The following is a 14,010-nucleotide window of genomic DNA, read 5'->3' as shown; positions in this document are numbered from 1 at the left end:
GAATGGGTCCATAGACTAAAATGAGCCCCTGTCTTACAAGGTCAAATAATCTTTTCACATGTCAATGATGAATAGCCCACATACAGGGCAGAAATGCACCAGCCTAAATGGAGGGGGATGGGGGGTCCTTAGGGTGTACTTAATTCACCTACAACAAGCAACAAGAGTATAATTACAGTGTGAAAACGTGAGAGGATTCATGCAGCTGTCACGCGAAATGACACATTTTGATGTTTTCCACATGGCATCACCTAGGCAATCTGCCAAGATCAATTCTTGGCATACTGGGATTAAGATTGCTAGCTCCCCATGGACCACAGCACTAAATATAGCTGCACATTAAAAACCCGAGATATTTAGTTAACTGGGGGTGATAAAAAAATACAAAAAAATTATTTAACACCAGATTGTTAACAAAAAAAGACAAGATACAAATAAAAACAGCCAAGCCTTAATTTCAAAGAAGGACAAATAAAGCCTAATACCAAAAACATTACCAAACACATCTGTACAGCAACTAGCTCTTACAAAAAATTAACTGTAGTAGTACCATTGTACAGTGATGGCATCAGGAGGTAATACCATGGTACTTTGATATACTGTATAGCATGTCATTACCATGGTAACATTTCCAAAAGAAAACATGGTAATATCTTGGAACTTTTTGGTACTTTTATGTTGTCCGTGATGTCTGGTTCTTCAGAACAATGATTGGGTACTGGTTTTTGGGTACCGAAATGAATAAAAAGTGACTATTTCACATGGAAAAAGCTCAGAAAAATAATTTGTTCTGTAAGATTTCCATTGCAGAATTACACTGTTAATATATGCATACTTACTTGCAGTGGCGGTCTTAACATAGAGGCATAGGTAGGCGGCTGCTTGGGGCCCCCTACCAGCGGTCGAAGTAGGGGGGCCCCCAACCAACCTAAAACAAATAATAAGAATTAATCAAATAAAAGGCCCCTTATCATCATGAACGCTTCAAAAGCATAGTACATTTTATTAACATTCTTAAGAAATACGTTGAAACGTTGAAGTACTGGTTAAAATGTCCAGTTCATGGTTATCTGTCCCTACACATACACCCCCTATTTTCACAATGAAATGGACTAGTCCGTAACGGTGCTGGCCGTGAAAGATAAACACACAGTGACAGGAGGACAGGGATGTACACAAACAGAGACGAAACAAGACGAGTCTAAATGCGAAAATGAAAAGAAGTTACCCAAGCGGCTCAATTAAAAGAAAAAAGCGAAAAGACGCTGATAAGTACAGGTGAAACTCGAAAAATTAGAATATCGTGCAAAAGTTCATTAATTTCAGTAATTCAACTTAAAAGGTGAAACTAATAAATTATATAGATTCATTACAAGCAAAGTAAGATATTTCAAGCCTTTATTTGATATAATTTTGATGATTATGGCTTACAGCTTATGAAAACTTATCTCAGAAAATTAGAATATTACATGAAATCAATAAAAAAAAAGGATTTTAAATACAGAAATGTCGGCCCTCTGAAAAGTATAATCATGCATATGTACTCAGTACTTGGTTTGGGCCCCTTTTGCATTAATTACTGCCTCAATGCGGCGTGGCATGGACGCTATCAGCCTGTGGCACTGCTGAGGTGTTATGGAAGACCAAGATGCTTCAATAGCGGCCTTCAGCTCTTCTGCATTGTTTGGTCTCATGTCTCTCATCTTTCTCTTGGAAATGCCCCATAGATTCTCTATGGGGTTCAGGTCAGGCGAGTTTGCTGGCCAATCAAGCACAGTAATACCATGGTCATTGAACCAGGTTTTGGTACTTTTGGCAGTGTGGGCAGGTGCCAAGTCCTGCTGGAAAATGAAGTCAGCATCTCCATAAAGCTTGTCTGCTGAAGGAAGCATGAAGTGCTCTAAAATGTCCCGGTAGACGGCTGCGTTGACTCCGGACTTAATAAAGCACAGTGGACCAAAACCAGCCGATGACATGGCTCCCCAAACCAACACAGACTGTGGAAACTTCACACTGGACTTCAAGCATCTTGGATTGTGTGCCTCTCCATTCTTCCTCCAGACTCTGGGACCTTGGTTTCCAAATGAGATGCAAAATTTGCTCTCATCAGAAAAGAGGACTTTGGACCACTGAGCAACAGACCAGTTCTTTTTTCTTTAGCCCAGGTAAGACGTTTGACATTTGAAGCCCATGTCCAGGACCCGTCTGTGTGTGGTGGCTCTTGATGCAGTAACTCCAGCCTCAGTCCACTCCTTGTGAAGCTCCCCCACACATTTGAATGGCCTTTTCCTGACAATCCTCTCCAGGCTAAGGTCATCCCTGCTGTTTGGCAACGCTGCCAAAGATGACACACTTTTTACGGCTAACGTTACTGATACAGACAGGAATAAAAACGTCCAACGAGTTGAACATGCCGCTACAGCAGCAGCTGTGAAGTGGTGCTAGGTGAGGATAACGTCAACCAAGAAATTGAAGAGGACATTGCGTTGTTGCCGCCCGCCGTCACCGACAGTGTTATCGAGGTTGACACTGAGGAAGAGTTGTCCAGTGATGGCCATTTTGACAGCGATGAGGAGGCTTTGGTGAGTCAACCTGTGAAATTTACGGTAAAACATTTTTTTTTTACTAACGTAATTGTAGTAGCCCTATGATTCTACAGCATGTGATCCATCATATGTTGTGATAACGTTAACATGAAGAATTTGTAAAACATTGAGCACAACAATGAAGGTTTGAACTTTCAGACACACACACAGACATCAAGATTCAGCATAATGAATCATTATCAACCACTGTGATGATATAAGTGCAGTGCATGATGGGAGCCATCAATCAAAACTCATCAATATCTCCCAGCATACATTGCAGCATGAATAAATTATGCTGAATTGCCTAAAGGTGATGATACACAGGGCAACTTTTTGAGCAATGTTGCTTGGGCACTTTCCCATTGAAAATGGGCAATACATTTCTATCTGGATATTTTAGATCGGTCGTAGGCCCTGTGTCTCATCTGGTTGCCTGTTGACGGCAACATTGCTCAAAAAGTTGCCCTGTGTATCGTCACCTTTAGTATTTTCTTTTATTATTATTATCTGCTTTTATTTTTGCTGTTGTTATTGTTGCAACTTTTTAGTAGCTTGTTTTGTGATGTTCAGAGTTTTATCTGATTATTTTGTTGATTGTCACTGTTGTTGAGATTCATATGCTGATTCTTGATGTCTGTGTTGGTCTACATCATACTGTAGTTCAAAACCGTTATTGTACACCATGTGTTTTTAAAGTTCTTCAGATTACCTGTTTGTCACTGCTAGCTTGCATGCGGTAGGTTCACAGAGCTTTAATACTCAAAAACGTGAAATATTATTTCGTATTAAGCATTCCTCTCTGTAGATCAGTGAATCAGGCCACTACATAATGATTATGTCATCATCAATAAATAGCCAACAACACCTGATCACATTTTCTCTCGGATTTTCATGCCATAACAAATGTGTTTTATAATCAGCCAGAGAAAATCTTTTTGTAAATCTCACTGTTATTTTTAACTTTTTTTTTTTTTTTACAGTGTAGTAATAGCCCAAGCCCTAGCTGTGCTAATCCTGCTGCCACCGACCAAAGCACTGTAGGCTTGCTACGGGCCGTAGATTAGCTTTACCTGCCTATCCACCATTCAGTCTGTAAATTTTTTTGCGGGGGCCATACATACCTTCGCCTTGGGCCCCCAATTTGCTAAATCCGCCACTGCTTACTTGATAGCCAAAATGAATATCTGCCTTGAGCAGGAAAATGCAAATCATGTTCCAATAACAGATGGATTCAGTCACAAAAGCAGGTTAATTAAATTGTTGTGCATGGTCACATATCTAACACACCACAGGACCATAAAAATAAAATCAGAACAAACTACATCCATGTATCACGCTGTATACACAGAGAAAAAATACATAAATAAACATTAGGAGCCATGGATTTTGAGATGTTTTCATGATGTTTATATCTTTCATATGCAAACTTTTCATGCTTCCAGCTAAAGAAACTGTTTACAGTATATTTGGCCTTCAACAGAATGATGATTTTCTGCACTTCCTTTCGATTCCATTTGACACAGACCAAAAGATTACATTCTTCTGTTCATCTTTGATGCTGCACTCAACAAACTAAACCAATTACATTCTGTGCCCTGAATGTTGTGGATGGTTGTGTTTAAACTTTAAATAATCTGAACATGAGTCATCAGGACATTGAAAGATTGAAAGAACTCTTTTAAACCTGACTCACACAAGGGAAAAGATCTCTGAAGGTGAAAAGAGACAGAGGTTAATGGACACACAGGGTTGTGATAAGTACAAATGTGAACCACAAATGTGAACTAAACAAATGGCGTGGTGTGCAGCATAAGTGCATGATTTCAATCGGGCAAATGCTCAGATTTATGGGTAGTGCTGGGTAGATTGCATCTGAATTGTAATCTGGTACTGATTACAAATGACATGACTAAAGTTGCAGTCAGTAAAAATCTCTTGGATTCAATTTTTAAAGTTATCTAATCTGATTACTTTTGGAGTAGCCTAGTTTTGGTTTACTTCTAACCTACAGTAATTCTTGTCATAGGCACTTGAGTAGGATAAGTTTGTACCATTTTGACAATGGTGCTTAAATGTAAAGTTAAAAAGTAACAAAACGGACTTAATGGATCAAATTAGGAGAACTGACATGCTTTTGTGTGTATTTTACTCACTATTTATCAGTTTCTGAGTGAAATAAAACACTTAAAATGTTCTTACTCTAGCCATTTTCCTATTACAAACTCCATCAATGTGTGGTAACAGATAAGAACAGATATATTTGTTAATCAATGTCACAAAAACGTCTAAAACTTTATAGAAAAAGAGCATTCCTGTACACGTTTGAAGCTGAGTACTAAACTTAGCAGAGCTAATGCAATCAGTTCTGCATTTATGCGTGGATTACCTTCAGTGTACATATGGCTAAATCTTCATCTGTATGTGCAATTCAACAGCACCTCCCTCCATTTGAAATAAATTTGAATACTAATGAAATTTACATCAAATGTAGGCTGATTTAGAATGAAAAATTAAAAATATTTAAAAAGAAAAAGAATTAGAGGGACCATTACCTTTGCCTGATTAATATGTAATCATGTAATCCAAGAAAAAGTAACTGTAATCTAATTGAATCATTACATTATTTTCACTAACATTTTACACTAAAGCTTGATAACCAAATATAGCCAATATAATGTGTACTGTACATCAGTAATAACTAGGGGCGTAACGAGCCATCGATCCAATGTTATCGATACAAAACGGAATTATTGATATAGAATTTTTTTTTAAGATGCACCTTTATTTTTATACTCTCATGTCAGCCATGTCCGTATGCGTTTCCGTCAGGTGATGAAGTAACCTTATTACATTCATTTGACTTTATGAGTATGCATTTCACATGGGGCACGGATGTGCGCGGGGTCTTAAAAGCCAAATTAAGCTCTGCTATCCATGCGGTGTGTGCACGCATCAACCAAGCTTTCCGCAAAATGCGAGCTCCATTGATATGATCCGTGCGAGCACATCAACCAGGCGCTCCTTACAATGTGAGCTCTCGTGACAATTGCAGAGTGGCTCACTTGCATGATTAATTCGGGCTTCCATTAATATAGTTACGCATGTGCAGCCCAAAACAGTGCAACTTAAAGCTGGCATACACATATTTACATTCTGAAAATTACTTGCTTATGTTGATGTTCCTGGATCAATATCCATGATGCACCTGGAATAACTCTCAAATCAAGCAATCTGATTTTAGGGTTAGTGTTAAGGCTCTTTCACATGATTAGTATCAACATTCCCTTATTTGAGGAGTAGGTAAAGTTAGGCATAGAATATGTTGAATGTTGTTCCAGGTCCAAATAAATTATGTTGATTCAGCGATATGTTCAACCTGCTAAATTGTGTCATGCCAAAGGACTTGCTATATTCTGTGCCATAAAGCCCACAACTCATGATGTTGAACAGCACGTCAAAATCTTGGAAACTTTTTAATCATTTAATAAGCAATTCACTGCTAGATTAAGCACGTTTTCCTGCTAAAGCAGACATCCTCTTAAAAAAAAAATATATATATTTTTTTTTAAATAAAAAAAAAAAACCTAGTGTTTCAGCATCTAGTCAAGTAATGCAGAGGCAGAACCCAGTTGCATAGAAAAAGGGGATTCATTTATTTATACAAAAACCAGCATAAACTTCCACAAGGGGAAAAAATTAAATGGGACGTTGTGTCGAATGAAGCGACACTATGGGTCCTTCTTGAAGGGCATGGTTACCTCTGAAATTGAGAAACGGACCATGAGAAATTGGCAGACAGAATTTGCATGTCCCTCCCCTGGACATATGGGTATGAAAGGAGGGAATCGTGCATCTGTTTAGTAAGGTTTTGCACTGAGGAGCCGAGAATAAGGTTCAGCCGTTACAGTGGCTCGGTTCAGCATCGTGGGAGGGGGGACACAACGTCACGTTCCATCCATCAGGGTACATAGGTACGCAAAGCACGTACTGGACTCCTGGGGCAGCTTTGCTTGCAGGTTCACAACCTCTGAGGGAGTCATAGGAACCTTGGGTATGTAGCCCAGTCGAGGTCTTAGGATGACGTGAACATCTGCCGGACCGGACTCCAGGCAAGTGTCGCTGACAGAGAACGCACACAGTTCCCCAACCCTCTTGATGGAAGCGAGCACAATCAGGAGGGCCGTCTTCATGGAGAGGGCTCTAAGCTCGACTGACTCTAGTGGCTCGAAGGGGGGGTCTCTGAAGGCCCGAAAGGACCACAGAGAGATACCATGAGGGGAACAGGCATGGCCTGGGAGGCGCCTCTAAGGAACCTGATGATCAGGTCATGCTTCCCTAAGGACTTGCCATCCACTGCATTGTGGTAAGCCTACTTGGTGGCTACATAGACCTTCAGGGTGGGGGTGGGGGGAGCCTCCCCTCCAGCCTCTCCTGCAGACATGAAAGCTCTGACCCAACTGCACATCTCTGTGGGTCTTCAGATCGGGAAGAACACCAATTCAACAAGTGCCACTTCGGGGCATAAAGCTGCCTGGTAGAAGGAGCTCTGGCTTGGTTGACCGTGTCTATGACAGCAGGTGGTAGGCCACTTGGATCTTCTGCGGCCCATCCAAGGGCCAGACATGGAGGTTCCAGAGATCTCTGAATGGATGCCAGAGGGTGCCCCGTCCCTGAGAAAGAATGTCCCTTCTCAGGGGAATCTGCCAGGGAGGTGCTGAGGAGCGTAAGATCAGAGGACCAAGTCCAAGTGGGCCAATAAGGGGCCACTTGGGTGATTTGTTCCTCACCCTCCCAGGCCTTGCACAGCAACTGTGCAAGTAGGCTCATTGGGGAAAATTTGAGTACTGTGGGTAGAGTCATATGGTGTAACCTCCTCGTGGTCACAATAATGTGGTTCGATCTCGGTGGGGCACGTGGTGAGTTGTGCGTGGATGCCGCGGTGGATGCCGTGAAGCCTCCACACATGCTATGCCTCCGCAGTAACACACTCGACATTCCACGTGATAAGATGTGCGGGTTGGCGGTCTCAGACGTGGAGGCAACTGAGATTTGTCCTCCGCCACCTGGATTGAGGCTAGTCACTATGCCACCACAAGGACTTAGACTACAAATGGCCAAGGTAGCCCGCTACAACAAATGGCCAAGGTAAGCATACTTACCTAAACGAGTAAGCCAATCAGAAGCTCCTTCCATCAGTCACACTATCTGATAGGCTGGATTTTTGTCTTGCATCAGCACATTCAAAATCACGTAACAAATGCATTGTTAAATGCTAAAATGGATATAGTGTAAGCATCGGTAACCTGCAGGGATTTTGAAAACTTTTATTCAATGAAATCGAGAATGAGAGACTATCGAAACTTCAACAAGGTAGCCACTTTTACAACAAAGTGACAGAGATGTTCATTCGCAAGGAGAGACCCGTGGATTTTGTGTTCAAGTAAAGATAAGTTAATATATTTATAAAAAATCTATGTTATTGATACTAGGTCACTGTTTCTGCTTAGTCTGAGGCTATGAAGTCAAGGTCAAGGATATCTTTATTGCCCCCAAGGAGCAATTTGTTTTGTACAGTCAGCAGTAAGCACATAACCATCAGACAACATTAATAAATGGAAAATAAATACAACATAAACAAAAAAATCACATTTTATTATTTAATAAGCCAATGGCAGCTGGATAAAACGAGTTCTTAGTCTATTTGCCCTACATGTTGGCATATTATATCTGCAACCAGACAGAAGCAACTTATACTCATTAGACTGGGGGTGGCTAGAATCAGCAAAAATTTACTGGGCCTTCTTTAAGCCCTGACCTTTTACAGATGAGTTAAGTCATTCAAGGTTGTGCTTGCAATTTTGCTGCACACTTTAATGATAACCTGCAATCTATTTCTATTTTTAAGGTTAAGTGACCCATACCAGCTGACAAAAGAAAATGTAAGGACAGATAAAAAATCAGGAATAAAACATAAATAAAGGAATATAAATTAATATAACTATGATTATATATGATGATGCTCCCTTCTTAATATATTTTTTAGTTTTCAGTTGCATTACGCTTACATGTTGTCAAAAGTCTGGTGAGTAAAAATAAAAATGTACTAGCCAACGGCAATAAATTCTCCAACGTGTCCATAAAGGGAAGAAGTCATTGTTGTTTTAGCGCCTCTAGTGTTCATTTCACCAGGAAACTGCAACATAAAAATTATTTTGCATAAATATACGTAGGTGTAGTAACGTGATTATATGAGACCAGGTTGGAAAATATACAGCGGTAAATATACAGTTGTGTCCCAAACAATTCAAGATGAGGATAACTTTATGGACCAGGAATTTTTCTTTCTTTTACAACCCAGAAAAGTTTCAGGACCTTTCCCTTATCAACATGTACAATATTCTGTTCAGGGACAGCATTTTTGAAAATTCTGTTTTAAGCACAGCACAAAACAGAGATCAGTTGTGTGTGGTAGCACAGCAATGTCACAACTTTAAACATTTATTGAGAAAATGACAAATACTGTGATATAAGATTTTGGTCATGCATTCCATCCCTCTCCTATACACACAAATGCACCAAAGACACACACAGACATACACACGCAAGGCCAGTAGCCATAGTTGGTTTTGTTTCTACGGGTAGGAAAAGTCACAATGCATTACCTCATTTGACCTTTTATGAATGAAAACATAGCATAAGGTCTTTCCATGTGAAGAGGCTAACTTAGTCCCTCACTTTGGGAGACGTTTAATTTTTAAATGTGTGTTTTCCAGAACAGTGAAGCTTTTCATATTGCATATAATTACACCCTCGGTACCAAATGGTCACGTTTGAGCAAAGTGCCTTATGTTAAACACTTACTTAACAATTATGAAATACATCGGTTTTGCAACTCATAGACCTGTGATGACTGAAGGGTTCATAGAAGCAGCCATTTGTACAGAGCTCACTCACACAGGATGATCTCATCTCTAAGAATAGAAGAATAACATCATCGGCAGAGTCTCTCAGGAGATGTGGAGTAGTGCAGAAGCTCTCCAATGACCCCAGAAAAGATGATCTCCCTCTACTCCAGTCATGTGAGGTAGGAGCTCATGCATGTAAACACAGACAAGTGCACAAACCGCATGAAAGCAGGTGGTACTCTGCACCCTTAATTGTAACGTCCCGAGATCTTGCCTCAATAACACAATAATGTGTTTGCATTGTACTACGCAGTCTGCAGAAAATAATGGCATGTAAATTAGCGTTAGAGTGTTTTGGCTGAATGTGTTTGGGAAAGACGACATTGGAAATGACTTATTACTGCATCATGACATTTAGAAGACTCATGGATAAATTTAGTTTGCATATTCCCTGCATTGAGCTATTGTTACACATGGGTTCACATGTGACCACAGCATTGTTCTACTACAGAAAACTGATGGGAGAACCACCCCAAAAACAAGCAATGCTATGAGTAAAGATCTGTAATTATTGTAATTATGTACTAGACTAGAGGCTTACTCTTCTGGAGTATGGTACTTGTGCTGCATGGTCGTGCCTGTTTTGATTAAGTTAGCATATTTGATGTTGGTTGCGGCATGTAAGGTGGGGCTCATGGTCTGGTGAGCAATCATTATCTCTTGCTGTAATGATCCAATTACATTGCCCCAGCACCTATTAATGTGTTGTAAATTACAGCACTGACCTTTTATTCAGAAATTAAACTCTCCCATTAAAGAAACCGCTCTGTAATTCAAAACAGTGAAATCAAGCCCCTATAGCACCCCATAGTGATACCTCCCTCTCGCATTCATTCTTTCTGCATTTCCCTCTCTTTCTGCCTCAGACTTTGGCAATGTTCAAAATAGCATAGTAGCATACTACTATGTGTAATGTACTATGCATACTGAGCTGAATTACACCAATTTTTTGTATGCATGAAAAACCTATTACAATGGCTTCAACTTGACCTTCCCTTTTGAACTGTGTCGAATGAAACAAAAGCAGTTTCAGCTATTTTATTATATTTGTTTTGCTTTATTATTTAATCTGACTGGCATGACTAAAGACCCAAAAATGTGTAGCCTGGTCTCATGACAATTTAAAAACAAATATTATAATAATTGCTGTCACACTTTTACTAAGTATTATTACAAACTGCGGCAGTTCCAATGTGAAATCTCCACTGAGTGGCAAGAAAATTGAGTTCAATTTTCTCCCAAACAGACCATTAAGATTAATGCTCTATCAAGTTTAGGTACCTGTCACGATTCCCTGTTGTCTGCCCTGTGTTTCTCACTTGTCATCTGTCCCGGACTACTCTTCCCATAATTCCCTGCCCTCATCACTGCCAACAGCACTTCATTGTTCTCACCTGTGTGTCATTACCCTTTGTGTATTTAAGTCCTGTTGTTTGTATCATTGGTTGTCAGTTGTTTTATGTGTTTTGACCCTGTGCCTCACCCATGTTCATGTTTTCTCTTGTGTATATCTTTGGTTTTCCATCGTGGATGTTTTGTTTGTTCCAGTTGTTATTTTCAATAAAACTGCATTTAGATCCTCACTCCTCGTCTGATTCGTAACAGTACCTAAACTTAGGGTACCACCCCAAACCATAAACCTAAACCTAACCGATAGTGTCATAAAAGCAATGAGATGAAAAACACAATTGCTGAAGCCACGACATCATTTTGTGGTTCTACTATGACACTTTTGACTGACATGCTCTTCAGGACTTATACCCCGTTCCTTTGCTTCACAGGTGCAATGCTCTATCATTTGAGCTGCTGCACAATTTTAATGAACATATAAAACACGTAACAGGCAGATCAGATCAGATCTCTATCAATCCTTACACATGGCTAAATCATACACTATAAGTATGCCACACACAACTTGTTTTTGTTTGTTTGTTTGTTGCTTTTAATGTCCACTTTTTATCTACTGACATCTTTACAATGGATTTAATATGGTATAGATGCATTTAACTATGCTCATAGTACTACACACTTGTTGGTAACTGAAAGCATTGTCGAATTTACCAAGACAAATGAGCATGCATGCTGTGAGGATGCTTAGAACTTAGTGAATGATAGCTGTTTGAATTTTGCAAAAATGTATGGATTTCTGCTGCTACATATTCCATGTGGGCCTGGCAGTAAGTGATGAAATCAGACATGAAAAATTGGTGGAAACATAACCTATAACAACACACAGTGTTGCTGATTTGATCTAAATCACTCTTTCACTGACAGCCCAATGGGCGTAATACTACAACAATGTGTGAAGATGCTTTATTTCATGTGCCATTTCCACAGCAGCCATTAATGAGATACTATTTTAGCATTTTGCTGACTTGGCTTTCTTTCACCAGTCTTCATACTACTGGCTCTTTCTTTTTCAATTGAATGAGCAGCACCAGCAAAACACTGGCAAGGTTCACACATTATTCTAAGAATGCAGTTTGACAGTAGTGCCTGCAGCCCTGGACACTCTGCCCTCTGTAATGTCCAGCCATCAAATTCCTGTCTCTCTCTCTAAAACCACACCTCCAAACCAGTCTGCCTGTGTATTTCTGAAACCAGCCAATCACAGCCACTCTGCACCTGCCATTAAATTTGCATGACACCAGCACATCTCAGAGCTGCAGATTGGCTCCCATGTGTATGTGTCTGAATTTTAACAGGCCTGAATTTCCATCAGTCTGAGCTGTGCAGGACACAGGAAGCTTGAGTAGGTCAAGCATAAAACCATGTATTCATGTAAATGTGATTTGCAAGCTAGAGTTTATTCATGTACTTTATACTGTATGTTTGTGTATTATTTTACTAATAGTATTCATATTGTGTCTTCAAAGAATTGTACTGTTTATTTTTCTTTTTTGTTGTTGTTTTTGTTGTTTTACATCCAGAAATGATACATTTTGAAAATAAAAATAAAAAAGAGATAAAATTAAAAGAAAACAAAAATATTGATATTTAGTTTTTTTTCTAGACTGCAATGAGATTAATTGGAGAGCTTTGTGCATATCGCCAGATAATTTAAAGTAAAAAGGACTGAAATATTGTTCTGTTTCTCACACTCACCTATCATACCACTTCTGAAGACATCGATTAAGCTACTGGAGTGCTTTTATGCTGCATTTGTGTCCTTTTTGGAGCTTCAAAGTTCTGGCCACCCATTCACTTGCACGGTATGGACCAACATAGTGGAGATATTCTTCTAAAAATCTCTGTTTGTGTTCAGCAGAATAAATAAAGTCATTCACATTTAGAATGAGTGTGAGATTAGAGAATTTTCATTTTTGGGTGAACTATTCCTTTAATGAGAAATCTCCTGAGAAATAACAACTGTCCTCTGAATAATGTACGTTCAAATATGAAAACAAATCTGCACTGCAACTGTGGACATTATTGATGTCGGTCCACTTTCTATTTAAATTGTCTTTCATGAACACAGAGACAAAAGAAATCAATTTCTCCCTGCAGTCTGGCTTTGGTTGAATTACACTAACAGGCGGCCGAGCGCACATCAAGAGAGACGAGAGCTCATTGCTTTTTTCTGCCACATCACGCTGATGTTAACTGGCTTCAAATGGACAGCTAAAAGGACAGATTTTTAAGAAATGTCCAACGTAATAGTCTTTGGTCAAACACAAAGATGCTTCTCAAAGCCTTGTTTCAATCTCTCTATAAACACATTACACAAAATTTCAGGTGAATGGTAGGTCTGTGAAAAAGAGATGCAAACAAACCCATTTATGATCATTTGGCTCCTGTAGAAATAATGCATCTGCTATGGTCACAGTGGTGAGGTAATTCCACCACACATGCATACTGATGACTCAAATTCCACAGCTAGCCATTTGTAAAAAAAATACCAAAATAAATTGAAACAACAAAAATGTAGACACTTCTCAATTCATGACCCTACATGTGACTGTTTACAATAGCAATTATGACTCAAGAAATCAGTATCAACAATTAATCTTTATGTGTGTGTGTGAGTGTGTGTGTGTGTGTGTGTGTGTGTTTGTTTGTTCACCCTTTCAAAATAACCAAAATAAATTGTAATTCAAATCACTATTTAATTAAAATAAATTCTTCAGTATGCTAATACAAAACTGATGGCGGTAAATCATATAGACAGTGATTTGTTTAGTTTTTTGGTAACTCTTACAATAAGGTTGTGTTTGGTAACATTAGTTAAATACATAAGTCATCATGAACTAAGAATAAACAATACTTCTACAGCACTTTTTGATATTGATTACATTTGATTTCCATATACCTGTACAAACACATTTTTAAAACAAAAAGTTGGATATTTTAGCATTAGTTAATGCATATTGAAAAAAAATTTAAAAATACATTTTATAACTTAAAATGAACCAAAATGCTGTAAAAAAAAAAAAAAAAAGTATTGATAATTGTTAGTT

General features: G+C 39.0%; 1 protein-coding gene across 1 annotated transcript in view; it reads right to left on the bottom strand.

Annotated features, from left to right (window-relative positions):
* Positions 1 to 2,441: 2,441 nt before the first annotated feature.
* The window catches only part of LOC127638874 (Schwann cell myelin protein-like), a 103,005-nt gene continuing 91,436 nt past the window's right edge, over positions 2,442 to 14,010 (bottom strand). Inside the window, exon 7 of the mRNA XM_052120599.1 lies at positions 2,442 to 2,592. Coding sequence (XP_051976559.1) covers positions 2,442 to 2,592 — 151 coding nt within the window. The remainder of the gene's footprint in view (positions 2,593 to 14,010) is intronic.

Source organism: Xyrauchen texanus, chromosome 47 (genome assembly GCF_025860055.1).
Source record: "Xyrauchen texanus isolate HMW12.3.18 chromosome 47, RBS_HiC_50CHRs, whole genome shotgun sequence".
Classification (NCBI taxonomy): domain Eukaryota; kingdom Metazoa; phylum Chordata; class Actinopteri; order Cypriniformes; family Catostomidae; genus Xyrauchen; species Xyrauchen texanus.
Note: the sequence above shows the minus strand (reverse complement) of the source record. Positions and strands in the feature narration are given on the sequence as shown.